At 55.1% G+C, this 18,781-nt stretch overlaps 2 protein-coding genes across 2 annotated transcripts; one reads left to right on the forward strand and one right to left on the reverse strand.

Moving 5' to 3' along the window:
- Positions 1–634: 634 nt before the first annotated feature.
- On the forward strand, positions 635–6,004 carry SLC25A45 (solute carrier family 25 member 45; the record flags this gene model as incomplete). Its single annotated transcript, XM_082626894.1, has 6 exons — positions 635–722; positions 2,056–2,099; positions 2,289–2,360; positions 2,672–2,857; positions 5,306–5,564; positions 5,721–6,004. Exons 3-6 carry the CDS (start codon positions 2,334–2,336, stop codon positions 6,002–6,004), a joined length of 756 nt encoding a protein of 251 aa, XP_082483020.1. The 5' UTR covers positions 635–722; positions 2,056–2,099; positions 2,289–2,333.
- Positions 6,005–15,730: 9,726 nt separating this feature from the next.
- Positions 15,731–18,737, reverse strand: TIGD3 (tigger transposable element derived 3). The gene is made up of 2 exons (XM_082628217.1): positions 18,640–18,737; positions 15,731–17,778 (listed from the first exon to the last, which is right to left on the reverse strand). The coding sequence occupies exon 2, from the start codon at positions 17,760–17,762 to the stop codon at positions 16,347–16,349; it is 1,416 nt and encodes a 471-aa protein (XP_082484343.1). The 5' UTR covers positions 17,763–17,778; positions 18,640–18,737; the 3' UTR covers positions 15,731–16,346.
- Positions 18,738–18,781: the final 44 nt, after the last annotated feature.

Here is an 18,781-nt window from a genome sequence, read left to right on the forward strand (position 1 = left end):
GTTTGGGTTGTTGTCCGAAGAGAAGTGGGAAGTCATAGCCCGGTCACCGCCAGGCAGACAGACACACCACCCTTTGTACACCGAGTCCCCAGCCTCCCCCCAGGAAGAGGCATGGGGAGGGGAAGGCGAGGGAGGCTGTTTCTGACACACGCGGGGGAGTCAGTCGTAAACAACCCCTGGAGAAGGCGGCTTTGGGCCCCGGTGAGTCACTCCTCTCTGCTGGGCCTGCCTCCCCGTGGCCAGGCCCCACCGCCGCAGGCCTCGCTTGGGCCGGGCCGGACTGGCTCCTTAAACCCTGGCTGACTGAGGCAGCCCTGGAGGGGTCCCACCAGGGCCTGAGCCCAGCTGCCAGGCCTAGTCACACTGCGAGGCCATTGCTGGCCGGCAAGGGGGGTCAGGCCACCGTGGGCCATCCTCCCTGCCCTGTGAGGTTTCACGCTCCGTACAGCTCCAGGCCACCAGGCCGCCTGCGTTGGCTCCCTTCCCATCCTGGTCTTGGCACTGGGCCCTCACCAGGGTTAAACATTACTAGCAGATTATCAGTCCAGGGTCAGGGGGAGGGTGGAATTACACTTTCACCAGCGTGCCCTCTGCTGGAGCCACCAGTGCCCGTCCCTGCCAGACAAGGCCCGTGGAGGAGTTTGTGGCCGGCTGGTCTCTGGTGAGACAGTTTTCTTCCTTCTGTCATAGTAACCCCAATTACGGGTCATTTCCTGGGGAAGGTGGGTGACATAGGAGGAGCTGAAGCCAAAGTCCTGGTGGCCTTAGAACACCCAGAGCCAGCCATCCTGGAGCCTCCTGGGAGTTGCTGGAGAGGAGAGGAGAGGTGGGTGCTGCTGCCCAGTCCCCAGGCTGCCCCCCCAACAACCTGGATACCTGCCAAGTGCCCAGGTGCCGTGCTGAGCACTCTCCCAGACTCACCTGCATTGCCGGAGCCACTCTCCAGGGCTCAGAAAGGAAATTCACCTTTGACCTCACCTGCTGTCCTGCATTCCCCTTTGGGCCTCTGCCCTACCTGGCAACGTGCCCTGAGGCCAGCTGTGCTGTGGACCCAGTCCAGCGTCCGGGTGACATTTCTCTCTGGAGAAAGAGACATCCGAACCTGCCTCCCAGGGCTGTGACCTCACCGAAAGCTCAGGGACCAGCGTCCGCTATGTAGGGCAGGACCAGGAGGTGGGGAGACACTGGGGGCTGGGCCCTCCTCCCCTGGTGCCAGTAAGACTCTTCTAAGGGGGCCTCCCTGGTGGCGCAGTGGTTGAGAGTCCGCCTGCCAATGCAGGGGACGCGGGTTCGAGCCCTGGTCCGGGAATATCCCGCATGCCGCAGAGCAACTAAGCCCGTGTGCTGCAATTGCTGAGCCTGCGCTCTAGAGCCTGCGGGCCACAACTACTGAGCCCATGCACCACAACTACTGAAGCCCGCACATGTAGAGCCCGTGCTCCGCAACAAGAGAAGCCACCACAGTGAGAAACCCGTGCACTGCAAGGAAGAGTAGCCCCCACTCGCTGCAACTAGAGAAAGCCCGCGTGCAGCAACAAAGACCCAACACAGCCAAAAATAATTAATTAATTAAAAATAAATTAATTAAAAAAATAAAAGACTCCTCTAAGGGCTCCCAGCCCTGCACTGCCGGCTACAGGGCAGAGCGCTGGGAGGGCCGGTCCTGCATCAGGGCCCTGCCCTGGACAGCAGAAGGAGGGAGCAGAGCTGGCAGCGAGGCAGGAGCCCCGGAGTCCCCAGTCAGATAAGTCAGCAGGATGCCCGGGCAGTCAGGTCTGGGCGAGGACACTGGGCGTCTGGGGTTGGCTCCTCCCCTCTGCCTGCGCGCCCTCCAGGCAGGGCCAGGGTTCTCTCCGCTGTCCCCTGTCCCCACACCTTCCTAACCCAGTGCCTGGAGTGGAGAGGGTGCAAGGGGCAGCTGGCGTTTCTTTGGAGTCTGGCAGGCAAGCCCTGCCCCGCTTCCTCCTGCCTGAATCCCGCTCCCCTCTGGATACAAACTTGCTTCCTCGGCCTGGCCTGAGGGTCCTCACTCATAGCACCTTCTTGTCACCACAGGAGCTCTGGGCTTGGTCCTGGGACACCCCTTTGACACTGTAAATGTGAGTCTAGGGGAGGCACCCAAGGAATGAAAGACGTCGCCTGAACCAGACATCAGGGAGAGAGCAGGGCCTGGCTGACGGAGGCTCTCTCCCGCTTCTCCTGCCCTGCCGGCATCCTGCTCAGAGGGGCCGAGGGATGAGCTGGGCAGGATGCCCAGCCTGCCCACCTGCTCTGTCCTCCCTGTCCAGGTGCGGCCGCAGACCCAGACCACATACCGGGGCATCATTGATTGTATGGTCAAGACTTACCGCCACAAGTCGGTGGGTGGCTGGCTTTTTGGGGGGCTTTGGGGCGGGACACCTGTGGGCAGTCCTTCTCCCCTCCCCACCCACAGAACTCTGCTCATGGAAGAGAGAAAGAAGACCCAAATCTGGGGCCACTGGGGAGCTGAGCAGTAGCTTAATGCCCCCAAAGTGGAGCTGAGGCCACCCCCAGCCTTAGCCTCCTTCCACCTCCCTGTGGCCAGGCCCAGGAGCAGTTTCCAGCCAGAGGAGGCCCTGCCAGGCCCAGAAAGGGCAAGGGTGAGGCTCCCACAGCACCGACCCAGCTAGCATCCCGTGTCTCTCTGCAGCTCCTGGGCTTCCTCAAGGGAATGAGCTTCCCCATCGCCAGCATAGCTGTGGTCAACTCTGTCCTGTTTGGGGTCTACAGCAACGCCCTGCTGGCACTGACAGCCGGCTCCCACCAGGAGCGGCGGGCCCAGCCACCCAGCTATACGCACGTCTTCATTGCCAGCTGCACAGGGGGGTTCCTGCAGGTGAGGGGACGGCATGGGGGCACGTGCACACACTGGGGCAAGCGCACACATTCGTGGTCACATACACAGGCACAGGCACAGTGATGGCCAGTTCACTCCTTTCCCTCCCAGCCCCCTCTGGCGACCCACGGCTGCAGACCCCAGGCCTTCCCGAGGGGAATACGAGTTGCTGTGGGAGAATGGCCTGCTCCTGGCTGTTCCCCGAGACCCTGACTGGCTGAGCTGTGGCCTTCCAGGCTGCAGGTCTGGAGGGGAGGGTCATGGAGAACAGAGGGGGCAAAAAAGGTAGAGAGAGCTGGGGTCGGGGGGAGACAGTGCCAAGAGGACGTGATGGAGAAGCAGTTGATGCCGCCCTCTGAGGCTGGCAGGGCTCGCCCACTTCTGGAGGGCTCTGCTTCCACCTGTGAGCCTGTCCACAAATCTCGCTGGGAGAGGCTCAGGGTGTTATAATCATTAAGTGACTCTAATCATTTGGTTCTGGTCTTTGTTCTCAGTGCTTAAAAACTGGGCTTTCGAGGGGTGGGGTGGAGGGAAGAGGGGCCTCCAGGCACCAGGGGGATCCCCAGCTAAGTGAGGGCCTGAGCTCAGAGGCAGAGGGCATGCGCCTGGCTACATCCCACAATCCAGCCAGCGCCCTAGGTCACCCTCTACTCGACACCTGCCCTGATGCCCCTGTACACGTCCCAAGGCACAGAGCAAGGACAAAGGACAGAGTTAGGAGCTCACTAAATGAATTAATCATTCATGAGACCCAAAAGGCCCTGGCTTGGCTTCTGCCCTTGTGTGGGGCTCATGCCTGCATATTTCCCAAGCCCTGAGACCTGCACCCCACAAAAACAACGAAGAGCAGGAGCCCCCAGGCTAAGTGGCCTGAGTCAGGCTCAGCCGGGCCCAGCTCCTCCGTCCTCCTCCCCTCTGGCTCCTTGGAAAGCAGAACAGATGGCAGAACTGGGCCCTGTCGGGTCACTGATGGGGATGGGGTCCAGGGACCAGCTGGAGCCCCGCTTGCCACCAAGCGCACAGCTCTGGTTAACAGGGTCTTGGAACGGAAAATGTATTTTCACGTGGAGGTGGCGAGGAAGGCTCTGTAGCACGGGGCAGGGAATGACAACCTCCTTTGTGTACAAAAGTTGCTTCTGACACGGCTAAGGCTGACACCGTTGTACAGAGCAGCAACGTCTGATGTCCCCACTGCCCCTGTGGGCACAGGATGGGAAGGGGAGGGGCCGTAGCCCACCCAGCCATTTTCTCACCCCCAGGAGTTACCCCCCTGGAGCAGCCCTCAGCTCAGCACTGCCCGCAGGCTCTGCTGGGAGGGTGCCATCAGGGCGCCATCTCACAGTGGGGGGACCCCAGCCCACTGCCCTTCCTGCAGGGGAGGAAATAAGCAAACTGCCACCCTCTAAAGATCACCGGAGCCAACCGCCAGCCTCCACCGCCATCAGCCAACTCCAGGGCTGAGGAACTGAGCTTCTACGAAAGAAAAAAAACCAAAACCACATAAGTCCATAAATGATATGCTAACCTCAGCTTGGACCTCAATTCTCACCTGAACTTTCACAGCTGATCTTTTTTTTTCTGCAGTACACAGGCCTCTCACTGTTGTGGCCTCTCCTGCTGCGGAGCACAGCCTCCGGATGCGTAGGCTCAGCGGCCATGGCTCACGGGCCCAGCCGCTCCGCGGCACGTGGGATCTTCCCGGACCGGGGCACGAACCCGTGTCCCCTGCATCGGCAGGCGGACTCTCAACCATTGCACCACCAGGGAAGCCCTCACAGCTGATCTTGACCTGGTTGCGTCCCTGACCCACACCTCGGCCCCTCCCCACAACCTCCCTCCACGTCCCCAGCACCAACATTACCCCGAATCTGTGTCCTGTCTGCCCCAGCCAGGTGATAAAGTTCAAGGACCCGCAGATCCCACCCTGTCACCCACTTTCTGCTGGGACACTAGTGCTTGGGGGTTTGCGAGAGGCGCTTCTCCACTCAGGAGCCTCTGAGAGGTGTCCTGCAGGAGGTGGGGAAGGGGGAATCTATGAAGGTGAGGTGCCCTCCTTCCCCCTGGGGAGAGGTCTGTCCCCTGCTGTTTCGTGGGCACAGACTGAAAGACTGAATCCTTTTTTTTTTTTTTTTGGAACCTGAGCCACTGCAATGAAAGCGCCGAGTCCTAACCACTGGACTGCCAGGGAACTCCCTTTCTTAAGCACCGCGTGCATGCCAGCAAGTTCGGCCGAGGGGAGGGGCAGTGTCCCTTGCTGTCAGGGGCCTGGTGCTAAGGGAGGGGGCTCTGGCCCATCCCCCACTGCGCGTGGGAGAGGCTGAGAGCGGGCGAGATTCTGAAGGAAGATGCTGCCCTGTCTGCCCACTGCCTCCCCCCTGTTAAGATCAGAGGGAGGGACTGTTCCCGTCCAAAGCTCCACCCAGGCCCTTCATGCTTCTTTCCCTACAGGCCTACTGCTTGGCCCCTTTTGACCTCATCAAAGTCTGGCTACAAAACCACACAGAGCCCAAGGGGAAGTCAGGGAGCCCCCCACCCCAGTACCAGGGGCCCGTGCACTGCGCGGCCTCCATCTTCCAGGCTGAGGGGCCCCGGGGGCTGTTCCGGGGAGCCTGGGCCCTGACGCTGCGGGACAACCCCACCCTGGGAATCTGTTTTGTCACCTACAAATGGCTGTGTCGCCAATTCACACCGGATGGCCAGAACCCCAGTAAGCGAAGGGGCATGAGAGGGTGGAGGACAGAGAGGAGTCGGGGTGGGGGGGGAGCTGGACTGAGCCCTGGAGGATGGGGAGGGAGCCTGCGGACGCGGGAGGGTGCTTCGTTCCTCAGTCTGACCCCCCTCACCCCCAGTTCCTCTACCCCAGGCTCGGGCACAGTGCTGGTGGCAGGGGGCTTTACTGGCGTCACCTCCTGGGTCACAGCCACCCCCTTAGACGTGATCAAGTCCCGGATGCAGATGGCGGGGCTGAGGCAGAGGGTGCACCGGGGGCTGCTGGACTGCATGGTGAGCAGCGCCCGGCGGGAAGGGCTGGGGGTCTTCTTCTGGGGGCTCAGCATCAACAGTGCCCGTGCCTTTCCCGTCAACGCAGTCACCTTCCTCAGCTACGAGTACCTCCTCCACTTCCTGGGGATGAGCCTGGCTGGGTGATGAGCTCCCCAGTGAGACCACCACCCACCTGCCCAGATTGGAGGCCAAGTTGAAAGCACCAGCTTGTGATTCTGATGCGAGAGGCTGAGCCTCTCTTTATCAAGGCACCTCCAGCATGCAGAGGGGGCAGGGGAGACGCCTCGGGGAGCAGGAGGCCTGGGGACCTGGACTCCACCCAGATTCCAAGGCTGGCGTGGGCCTCCCAGCAGCACGTGCCTTGATTCCTTTGCTTCCTCAGTCTGTGAAGTAAACTCACAGCCAGGGGCGCTGGTGACATTCCAGCCCGCACACTCGCAGAGCTTCTGCTTGGCTGCCTGGTACTGACCGCCTAGCTCCCTGGATTCCGGTGACACATCCTCACCTGCCTCCCCCTTCACTTCCTTTCAGACCTCTCCCCGCATGACTTGAGGGTAGCCCGGTCTCCTCTAGTCCAGAATCCTTCAGTGGCTCCGTCACCCTCGGGAAAAAGCCCAAACTCCCTCTCTTCCTGGCCTACCCTTCCCCCCAGCTTGCTTCTCCCTCTGTTCTCAGGCAGCCCAGTCCTGCTTGAGGTCCCTGAACAAGCTGTGCCCTCGCCTCCCACCTAGAAGGTCCATTCCCTCTGGGCCAGCAGTGGGCGGTGCCTGCAGGGTGACTCCCGCATCCCTGGGGCTGAGTGGCTCCAACCCAGGCTGAGCACTGTCTCCCGGAGCCCTTCCTCTGCTCACCTCCTCCTGCCCAGATCTGACTCTGGGCTTTAAAGACCTCTCTGCTCACCCCCATGCCTTGATCATAGCCCTCGCCTATGCTTTATTATGGCTGTGGGTTTACTTCTCAGCTTCCCAGTTAGACTGGGTGCTCCCTGAGGTCAGGGGTCATACTTCTGATCGTTTCCCAGCACGGAGCCCAGTGCTCAAAGCAGCCCAGTAAGTGCTTGTTAAATGAAGTGCACTCCCGACCTCTGGCCCCGAATCCAATCACCACACCCCCATCTCCACTGAGAGGTTTGCCTGTCCGGGCCCCTCTCGGGGTCTCCAGTGCAGTAGTGTCTGCCTTGCCCATCAATGGCACTTGTTTTCTTTACCCGTCTTAACTGCTTAATGGGAATTAAAAACTGGCTGAAATTGTTCACTTAATTGGCAATAAAGGGGGCAGAGTTTGTACCCACTCATGTCCTGATGTGGTCTGAGATCAAACCGGGCCCCCCTCATGGTGACCTGAACGTCTGGAATGCCTGCCATTTACTGGGACTCCAAGCATCAGGATGTTACCATCACAGTTCACACAGGAGGCAGCCTTGGCTCAGGGGCAGTATGTAACCCACCCCAGGTCGCACGGCTGGTATGTCACACAGCTTGCCTGGATGCATCTGAGCCTCCACCTCCAGAGCCTCGGTGCTCTGCTACCCTGCTCTAGCTGGGGCTTGTGACAGTCCCCCACAAGTCACCTAAGTTCAATTTCACACGGGCTCGACGTACAGCATCAGCCTCCCCACGTGCTCCTCGGAGCTCTTGTTTACTGGATTGTGTGTCACAGACGGTGGCATTCTTCCCTGTTTCCATGGTCATAGCGTGGCCGCAGGGCATGTGGCTGCTGAGCGAGGCTACGTTCCCCTCAGTGGGAAGCTGTGCTTGGGTTCTTGCTAGAGAAATGTGAGCAAAAGTGTCGCTTGCAAATTGCCCATCGCTTGCTTAAAAGGAGATTCCTGACTGTTGGCTGGAAATGGTGACCCCTGGGGGCCACTGCTGAGGATACAGGAGGCGCCTGGAACCCAGGGACTCTGGGAGCACAGCTGACTATCCACCCTGGGCTGTTGCCTTCTGACGTCTCTGTAGCCTTCACCCGAACTAACACAGTAGGTAAGGGTCTGCCCATTTCGAGGTCAGGGGTGATTCCAGCGTGGTCCATGGAGCAGTAGCATGAGGACTTCCTGGGGGGTTAGTAATGCAGAATCCCAGGCCCCACCCTGGATTGACAGAATCAGAATCTCTGAGGTTGGGGCCCAGGAATCTGCATTGTACAAAGCTCTCCCTGTGACTTTTACACAAGTTAAAGTTTAAGAAATGGTGTTCTGCACTCTATGACATAAATCACAGCAAGATCCTTTTTGACCCACCTCCTAGAGAAATGGAAATAAAAACAAAAATAAACAAATGGGACCTAATGAAACTTAAAAGCTTCTGCACAGCAAAGGAAACCATAAACAAGACGAAAAGACAGCCCTCAGAATGGGAGAAAATATTTGCAAATGAAGCAACCGACAAAGGATTAATCTCCAAAATATACAAGCAGCTCATGCAGCTCAATATAAAAAAACAAACAACGCAATCCAAAAATGGGCAGAAGACCTAAATAGACATTTCTCCAAAGAAGATATACAACTTGCCAACAAACACATGAAAGGATGCTCAACATCACTAATCGTTAGAGAGATGAAAATTAAAACTACAATGAGGTATCACCTCACACCAGTCAGAATGGCCATCATCAAAAAACAGGACTTCCCTGGTGGTGCAGTGGTTAAGAATCCGCCTGCCAACGCAGGGGACACGGGTTCGGGCCCTGGTCTGGGAAGATCCCACACGCTGCGGAGCAACTAAGCCCGTGCGCCACAACTACTGAGCCTGCACTCTAGAGCCCGTGAGTCACAACTACTGAAGCCCGCATGCCTAGAGCCTGCACTCCGCAACAAGAGAAGCCACCGCAATGAGAAGCCCAGGCACCACAACAAAGAGTAGCCCCTGCTCACTGCAACTAGAGAAAGCCTGCGCACAGCAACAAAAAAGACCCAACGTAGCCAAAAAAAAAAAAAAAAAAGAAAAAGAAAAAAATCTACAAACAATAGATGCTGGAGAGGGTGTGGAGAAAAGGGAAGCCTCTTGCACTGTGGGTGGGAATGTAAACTGATACAGCCACTATGGAGAACAGTATGGAGGTTCCTTAAAAAACTGAAAATAGAACTACCATACGACCCAGCAATCCCACTACTGGGCATATACCCCGAGAAAACCATAATGCAAAAAGAGTCATGTACCACAATGTTCATTGCAGCTCTATTTACAATAGCCAGGACATGGAAGCAACCTAAGTGTCCATCATCGGATGAATGGATAAAGAAGATGTGGCACATATATACAATGGAATATTACCCAGCCATAAAAGGAAACGAAATTGAGTTATTTGTAGTGAGGTGGATGGACCTAGAGTCTGTCATGCAGAGTGAAGTAAGTCAGAAAGAGAAAAACTATTACCGTACGCTAACACATATATATGGAATCTAAAAAAAAATAAGATTGGTTATGAAGAACCTAGGGGCAGGACAGGAATAAAGATTCAGAGAATAAAGATGTAGAGAATGAACTTGAAGACACGGCGAGGGGGAAGGGTAAGCTGGGATGAAGTGAGAGTGGCATGGACCTATATACACTACCAAATGTAAAATAGATAGCTAGTGGGAGGCAGCCGCATTGCACAGGGAGATCAGCTCAGTGCTTTGTGACCACCTAGAGGGGTGGTATAGGGAGGGTAGGAGGGAGACGCAAGAGGGAGGAGATATGGGGATATATGTATACGTATAGCTGATTCACTTTGTTATAAAGCAGAAACTAACACAACATTGTAAAGCAATTATACTCCAATAAAGATGTTAAAGAAAAAAAAAAGAAATGGTGTTCTGGATGCTTCTTTTTAAAAAATATTTATTATTTACTTTATTTATTTATTTTGTCTGTGCTGGGTCTTAGTTGCAGCACGCGGGAGCTTCATTGAGACATGCGAACTTCTTAGTTGCGGATGTGGACTCTTAGTTGCTGCATGCAGGGTCTAGTTCTCCCACCAGGGATCAAACACGGGCCCCCTCCATTGGGAGCATGGAGTCTTACCCACTGGACCACCAGGGAAGTCCCTGGATGCTTCTAATAGAAGAAATACACTGCCCATTCTAGCTGAGGAAGTTATGAGTCTGATGGAAGTTGACTCAGACTCCAGTTCTGGTGGCCTCCACTCCTGCACAGATCCAGGAAGCCTACGTTCCTGGTGTGAAAGAACAGGGTCTGTCTGAGACAGTCACTGCCCTTTCTGTGCCCCATTTTCCTCTGAGATCCCTTCCAACTGGTCCATCTTTGGGCCCCAGTGGCCAGTCCAGGAGCACCACGGTGTCAGGGATTTTAGGCCGGACACAGCAGTGCTGGGGAGCAGTCACTGGAACATCTCAGGGGAGTTGGTGGCTGGTTCAAAGGGAGAAAGCAGTATGCATGTGAAACAGAAGGTGGCTCTTAGAAACGGGGCAAGGAGGGATCAGGAGGTCAGAGTGATCCTCTGTAGTTTATTTCTCACCACATTACCCGTTAGCAAGAGAATAACATTTTAAAATCCTTTTTTGATTTTGTTTTAATTAAATCCTTTGGGGGGCCGAAATGACGCCTGTAAGCTTGCCTTTGCACTGCTGGGCATGGGTTTCTGTCTCCTCTCTCTGGTTCTGTCCAGAGGCATCTGTGCAGGGGCTGGAGCTCCTTTTCTTTATGCACCTCATTAGAACCAGAGAGAATGGCCGGCATCCCTCGGGCCATGCAGTCCCAGGTCTGAGTTGCTTCTACTGGCCTATGGCAAGGGCTGCTAGTTGGGCCCGGAGAACAGTGCTGCAGTGAGGTGAGGGTTAAGCGTGGCACGATCAGTGAGAAAACAACTCACTCCTCTTGGAAAGGAGGATTGAAAGACAAAGATCAGGCAGGAAATGGCCGAAGATATTTTAAAAAGCCAGATGTTTTTACATCAGCAGGGTCTCAGAACACGCCTGTTAAATTCCTTAAGGAATTAACAGATGTTATTAGAGGTCATCATTATTTGAGACTCAGAGAGGAGTCCCTGAGAGCTAGGAAATAGTAAATGAACCTGCCTTGAGGTTGAAAATGGGGGTGGTGTCTGAGGGTCACACGTAAAGGTTTTTTTTTTAATACATTAATTAATACATTAATTAATTTATTGGCTGCGTTGGGTCTTTGTTGCTGTGCATGGATTTTAGTGCGGTGAGCGGGGGCTACTCTTTGTTGCGGAGCACAGGCTCTAGGCACGCGGGCTTCAGTAGTTGTGGCACACGGGCTCAGTAGTTGTGGCACATGGGCTTAGTTGCTCCGCGGCATGTGGGATCTTCCCGGACCAGGGCTCGACCCACTGTCCTCTGCGTTGGCAGGCGGATTCTTAACCACTGTGCCACCAGGGAAGTCCCACATAAAGGGTTTATAAGTTGGGCAAACATGTTAAATAGCGTCTCATTGGATTCGTGTCATCGAATGTTATACTTATTTTTACAGCACCGATCACAGTAGGAGAAATTGCAGGAGACTAATTTACATGTATAGTGACACGAGGGCTACATGTGTCTAAAGCAACTAGATTCCAAACGATTATAACATGATTTTAAAACCATTGCTGACTTTGCAAGAAGTAAGGGAACTTCCCAAAGTCCCCTTCAAAACAAGGAAGTGAGTGTAAACCGCGTGTTTGAACTGTGCAGCCCTTGGGGCAAATGCTAACACTGCAACCTTGAAGATTAAAGAAACACACAGAAGACGAGACTGTGGCCCAGACATTAAGGTAGCTGAACCCAAGATTGATAAATTAAGTCAAAATCCTGGAATGGGCTATACCTTTAGTGAAAGAGTAGACCAGAAAATCTCCACCCACCAGTAAAGGGAACCTACAAAGAAAACTGCCTCTCCCTGTGGTGGGAAAAATTAAGAATAAGACGGGCTCCTGTGAACCATGGCACCTGCTACCACACTGTCCTTCAGCTCCCCCGCCAGAAATTAATTTATCATGGTGTAGCGCCACCTTGTGTCTAGAAGGAGTAACTACAGGCTTTTCTAAAGGAGCGCCCCCAAATCAGGATCTTCAGGTTTTCCAGGAATTAAATGCAACCAATAAAAAAATTCCCACGACAAAAAAGCGACCAGACCCACAAAGAAAAAAGAGTCACCATGAATTCAGGAGAAACAAAAGCAACAGATTTATCCCCCCAAAGACTTCAGATGTTAGATTTATCAGATACAGAATGTAAAATAACCGTGCACAAAAGATCTAAATATATAAAAGAATTGAGAAGAAACAAGACAGTATAAAAATGACTATATATATATATATATATATATATATATATATATATATACATATTTTTTTTTGGCCGTGCTGCACAGCTTGTGGGATCTTAGTTCCCTAACCAGGGATTAAACACGAGCCACAGCAGTGAAAGCGCCAAGTCCTAACCACTGGACCACCAGGGAACTCCCTGATTATGTATATTTTATAAAAAAGAAAAAGAAAAAGAATTGTCACAGCTGAAGAGAATTGGGAGGTAGATTGGGAGAAATTAGAGTGCAATGCAGAGATTTAAAAAGATGGGGAACCAGTCTTTCTGCTTTGGGGCTCTCTGGATCCCGTTCATCATCTTCTCAAGACTGATGCTGCTGATGAATATAATAATAATAATAATAACAATAATATCTAACCTATATATAGTGCTTAAAATAGCACCTGGCAAGTAGTAAACATTTTATAAATATTAATTTGTTTAATTCTCATGACTGACCCATATCATTTCTGCCTCTTAGGAACAGGGACTGTGTCTTATGCATCTTTGCTGCCCTGGAGCCTTGAATGCCTTCTGAACACAGAAACTTATAAATCAACTGAAATAATGCACATAATTTCTTTGTCCCCTATTTTGCATGCGGCAACACCTGCACAATCGGATAGGACTGCCTGACCTTGATTAAAAACATGAGGTCTGCTGGGAGTAGCCGAAGTCCTCTTCGCCCTCTCTGGCTCCTTACACCTTATGCCCAGTGCGTGAGGAAGTCCCACCAACCGCAGTAGCTTCCTAACTTACTTGGTTTTCCGGTTTCTACTTTTGCTCCCTACCTTGCCATGTATTCTTCACGCAGCAACTAGAATTAGATTTTTTCAAACGTAAAACATATCATGTTCCTCCTTTGCCTAAATGTCCCCACTCTCCCCCACCGCCCCACCCAAAAGAAGAATCTTCCTGTCTCACTTCCAATGAAATGTCAGTGCTGCCAGTTCAGAGGCCCCTGCCCACTTCCCTGCCCTCCTCCTCTGCTTGGGCTTCTCTCATTTTCTGTGTCTTAAACCTGTCAAGCGGTTTCTAACCTTAGATATTTGTACCTGCTGTTCCCTTTGCAGAGAACACTCTTCCTTTGGAAGAATGGGTGCTCCCTTCTTATCAGTCACAACTCCCCCCAACATTTCCCTGACTCCCCTCTCCCAGTCACTCTCTAGGACATGGTTGTTTTATTTTCATCTTGGCACTTATTGCTGTCCAAAATCACCGTGTTTATTTCTTTACTTGTCTTTTCTTTATCCCCTCTACCAGAAAGGAAGGGTTTAGCGAGGAGGATCCTCTCTGTCTTGTTCAGCACTAGCTTCAGGTCCCAGAACAGGACCTGCTCCACAAGCAAAGCGTTCAGTAAATACGGCTTGAATGGTCCCATGGAGCCACCCACCAAAAGGTAAGTACAATACACGATATCAGTGCAAGAAAAGAAGAGATAACTGGTGGCTTTTTCTTTACGGCTGCACTGCATGGCTTGTGGGATCTTAGTTCCCTGATCAGTGATCAAACCTGGGGCCCAAGCTGTGAGAGCGCTGAGTCCTAACCATTTGACTGCCAGGGAATTCCCTTTTTGGGGGGGACTGGTGGCTTTAAAAAAACAAGCTCTGGAAAGAAGTCAGCAAGAAAAACCTGTGCTCTATCCCGCTCCTCCAACAGGAATACGACACATCTGAGAACAGATTGCTTATCTGCCTCTCGGTTGCTTTCGTCAGGCCTTTAGAGATCATGTAACTTTTGGCTTCAACATTTAAAAAGAGATGTGTCAGAACTGGAATGACTTCAGAAAAAGGACAATTTGAATGAATACAGGTGGGACTTCCCTGATGGTCCAGTGGTTAAGAATCTGCCTTCCAATGCAGGGGATGCAGGTTTGAGCCCTGGTCGGGGAACTAAGATCCCACAGCCCTCGGGGCAACTAAGCCCACACACTGCAACTGCTGAGCCTGCGAGCTCTGCAGCCCTTGCTCCACAACTAAAGAAGCCCGCAACGAAGACCCAGCACAGCCAAAAAAAGAAAGAAAGAAAGAAAAAGAATATAGGTAGGAAAGCAGAATCTGTGGGGAAAGGCTGAATGATTTGGGACCTTAGGCAGAAATGGAAAGCCAGCAGGCAGCTTCAGAACTGTTTAAAAGTGAGTGGACAATGACACACCTTCGTCTCACTGTCGGGCTGCCAGGTGTTGAGGTGGCCAGTGAGGACGATGAGCCACCCTGAAAGAACAGTCGGTCTTATTCACTGACCGCTACTGTCCGAGAGGCAGAAAGAGGCATCAGGTCCCCAGGGGCCCATTTTCCCCAATGGAGCAGCACTGGGTAGGGTCAGATGACACGGTCTCCTGCCTCTTTATGGACTGTGGGAGTGGGGTGGGGAGTGGGGGAAGGGAGGGAGAGAAGCGCTGGGAGTGAAAGATATTACATCAAAGAGGAGGAAGGGGGCTTCCCTGGTGGCGCAGTGGTTGAGAGTCCGCCTGCTGATGCAGGGGACACGGGTTCGTGCCCCGGTCCGGGAAGATCCCACATGCCGCGGAGTGGCTGGGCCCGTGAGCCATGGCCGCTGAGCCTGTGCGTCCGGAGCCTGTGCTCTGCGATGGGAGAGGCCACAACAGTGAGAGGCCCGCATACCGCAAAAAAAAAAAAAAAAAAAAAAAAAAGAAGAGGAAGGGTCTCAGCCCACACCCCCAGTAAGGAGGTGTTGGCAAAGCCCCTAGAAAGCACCTGAGCTGAGGCCGCACAAGGAGGTCCCTGGGCTGGTCTGAGTCCTTGACTGTGATGCTCCCCAGAAAACCACACCGCCCTGGCTTGTGATTCTTGCGGTCGGCCTGAAAGGCCTCATGTAGGATTTCGGCCTGGAGCTGCACTCCTCAACAGCCAGAGTCTGTCTGCGTCCAAAGTCCTGGTCCTTTCCAGGTGGGCCGTCCTCTTTCCATCCTGCTCCCGTAAGGGATCTGGCTCAGGCCTGCCCATCTGTCACTGGGACCAGTGGGAGTTTCTCTGCCTCTAGGTCTCATGTTTTGACCCACCCTCCACATCTGTGTTCTAGAACCTCACAAATGACCTGTCCCCACCATGAGTGAAACCCTTTGGGGGCGCCCCACCACCAGGCTTGGGGGGCTACAGGCGCCTCCTGCTCTCCGGGCCTCCCCGTGCTCTCTCGGGACTGCTGCATCCTCGCCTGCCGCCCTTTTGCCAGGACTATCCTTCCCACTCCTCTGTCTGTCCTTCTGCTGTAGCTCAAAGCTCACCTCCTCCCGAGGCTCCCCAGGCTCCCCAGGGCCACAGCACTGTGCACACGCCTTTAGGACGACCCTTAATCACACTCCACTGTCACTGTCTGCAAGGTCCTGCCTGGCAGGGACACCATCTTTGCAACCTTGTCACGCAGGAGGCCTTGCTGAAGAGATGTTGTGAAATGATCACATGAATGAAAAGAAAAAATGAATGGCTATTCCAAATCCTAGCTCCTTCTTTTTGGCCACTCGGCTTGCAGGATCTTAGTTCCGTGCCAGGGATCGAACCCAACCCTCGCCCTCTCAGCAGTGAGAGTGCAGAGTCCTAACCACTGGACCACCAAGGAATTCCCCTGGCTCCTTTTTTTCCCCTAGAATGTCCCTAGCCTGTCCCCTCCTTTCTCAGACACCACCCCTAACATGGCAATCTGAGAGAGAAATCAGAGCAGCAGAATGTCCTGGGCAGTACTTGGGATCTGCCTGTTTGCCCATGAGGAGTCCCCACGTCCTGGGAGTCCCTCCTGCCAGAAGAGGTTTCACTACTGGTCATCCGCACACAGCTCGGACAGCCGCGTTGCAGCAACCCTCGGCAATTAATTTTAAAAATCTGAGGTGAAAGTTTTCACCCTTCTCCCATGAAAATAACACCCTGGCCTCTTTTCTGATTAAAAACTTTATTTCCAGAAGCAGAACTGTTTTTAACACGGAATTCAAGGGATCGGCCTGTCTGTAAAGCCCGAATTCCACCTTCCCAAGTCCCTGACTCCACAGAGGTTCAGAAACCATGCAGCCTAGCTTCACTCCCTGACACCCCATCTTTAGACCCTCTTCTCAGGGCTTGGAGAACTTTCGCTCAGAGCTTAGACTTTTAGTCACCCAACTTGTCTCCCTTCAATGCTTTTCACAAAAGCTCCATTTCCACGGGAAAGAGACCAGCCCCCAATCTGCCTTCTGAGAGAGGGCGTTTCCATGGGAAACAGGAGAGGAGGGTCTCCGGCTGGAAGGGCCCTTCACAGGCAGCAGAGTCGCTCCACCTCCTCCTCACAGGCGTAGAAATTTGCAAAAAGCTCAGGGCCGGTGCCCTTGCACTCAATCCACCTCCTCAACGTGCCCAGAGCCCGGAGGGCGTCGGCTTTGGTGGGCAGGGGCTCCAAGCCGTCCTCTCCGCCCCCCTCCTGGTCTTCGGTGCCCACCTCCTCTTTGCACACTCCAGACACAGGCTCCTCACCCTCCAGGTCCACAAAGCGGGAAAACTCCTCGAGGCTCAGCCCACCGGGGACGGGTGGCATCTCCGAGGCCTTGTGCGGGGCCGGGGCCGTTTTGCCTGGAGCCAGCCCTTCCTGAACAAAGCTGCTCACAATGAGCTGGAGAGGCACCTTGGCCCAGGCCGCTGCTGCCATGTGTAGAGCATCCAGCACTGTGATGCCTGCCCCGGCCTCAGCTAGCGAGGTGCCAGCCCTCTCGCTCTGGATGGCAGCCAGCTTGCCCAACAGACGGCGCCGGTAATGGGCCTTAAAGGCCTGGACCACGGAGCTGGGCAGGGAAGGCGTGGTGCTAGCAGCGGACAGAGGCAAGAGCTTCACGTGGCCGAGCCTGGGCAGGCCTGCCAACTCCTCCACCACTCGGGCAGCCAGCAGCAAGGCTACCTGTCGGCCCTGCCGCCCCATGTCCCGATCAAACTGTGCCAACCATTCTGACCAGGGGATGGCCAGGTCAGGGTGGTAGGAGGCGGGCAGGGCCTCACTGCTGACCCCAAAGAAACATCTTGGAGCAGCCTGGAGCCCACTGACCAACACCCGCCGTTTCTCTGTGCCCCTGCTGTTGGCACACAGCAGCACCTGTACCCGATCACACACACCCACTCTGCCGGGCACTGCCCGATATAGCAAGGGCACTTCAGCACACCCAAAAATGTCCTCTGGGGAGAAATCTTTAAGAGAAAGGGGCAGCTGGGCCTGGGGCGTGGGAGCTGGGGGAGGCAGCTCAGGGGTGAACGGAGGCGCCACTACGTGGCGGGCCCCGAAGCCCACGTTGTTTCGGCGTTTCCAGCGGACCAGCCAGCCAATGCTGGGCACAAAGTCCTGGCCCATGATGTCGGCCAGCTCCTTGGCTTTGTGGAGCAGCATGGGCCCCGTCACGTCCCAGGCCTTGGCCTGGGCAATGTGGTACCAGCAGAGCAGAGCCTCATCGATCCCGCTGTACTTGGATTCCCGCTTGCGCTTGCGCTCCCGGTTGGCCGTGCCACTGCACCAGTCCGCCAGCAGCTTCTCCTTATTCTTGCAGATGCGGGAGATCTGGGGCTGGGAGACCTGGAAGCGCCGGGCCACCTCCGACTGGGACATCTTGGACTCATCCAGGAGTTCCAGCACCTGGATCTTCTCGGCCAGGGACAGGGCGTGAAGTTTCTTCTTGCTGCACAGCTCCATGGCGTCTCCACAGCACCTGTGTGGGGAGGAAACGGTGAGCGGGGGCAACGGTGGAGGCCACTCGTGTTGGGAGAGGAGGTCAGTAAGAAAAGAGATATATGAGGCTGGGAGATAGGCTGGTGTGGGGGGAGAGGCCAGGGAAGACTGGACCAGCTGGAAGAGGGTGAGGGTACCCTGAGCAGGAGATGAGAAGGCTGGGCTCAAAGGAAGGGAAATGGCCAGGCTGAGTGAGCAGTGGGCCGGGCACTGATGGGGAGAAATGACAGAACAGAGCCCAGAGGAAGTGGCCCCCCAATCAGAGGGAGAAGGGAGTCTGGGCTGGGGTTTGGGGAGAAGGATGAATACAGCCGAGGGGACAGTGCAGAGGGGAGGAATCCCCGAGAGGGGGAGGGGGAGGGGGATGATGGCCTAGGCTGGATTTAGATGAACATGTTCGGGGCAGGGTGGTGGAGTGAATGAACAGAACTGAGGTGACAGGTGTACAGACGACAAAGAGGGACGGATTGGGGGCTGAAGGAGCAAGTCTAATTTGGTGCTGGGCCCTGAGCAGGTAAGGCTGGGCCAGGGTCCTGCCTGGAAGGGGAGTAGGAGCACAAGGCCGAAAGGGCAGGTGCACAGGCGACAAAGGGCCAGAGGGGTTAGGAGGCCGCGGTCAGCGAGAGGGGAGGGGTGTCCTCAGCCGGGAGGGTCGTGGCCTGGGAGGGGTACCACGGCGCGGGGACGAGCGTCCGGGACCCAGGCAGGCCGGGAGTCGGGCTCCGCAACCCGGCCGGCCTCTCCCCACGGTGACCCGGGGTCCGTCGGCAGGGCGGACCCAGTTATCCGCCCGCCGGGCCTCCAGGCCTCCCCGCCTCCCCGCCTCCCGCTCCGCACCCACCTCAGGCACTCGTCCCGCGGCTCCCGCCCCGGCCCCGGCCCGGCTCCCGAGCCCCTATCCCGGCGGCTACGGGAGAGCAGGGGACGGACGCGCGGAGCGGACCGAGGGGCTGCGCGGGTGGCGGGCGCGCGCACAGCAGGGC

The sequence above is a fragment of the Mesoplodon mirus genome, assembly GCF_964341445.2.
Source record: "Mesoplodon mirus genome assembly, chromosome: 7".
Lineage (NCBI taxonomy): Eukaryota > Metazoa > Chordata > Mammalia > Artiodactyla > Ziphiidae > Mesoplodon > Mesoplodon mirus.

Coding starts and splice junctions, on each gene's coding strand:
- TIGD3 (XM_082628217.1), bottom strand. CDS start 17,762: ATGGAGCTGTGCAGCAAGAAGAAACTTCACGCCCTGTCCCTGGCCGAG.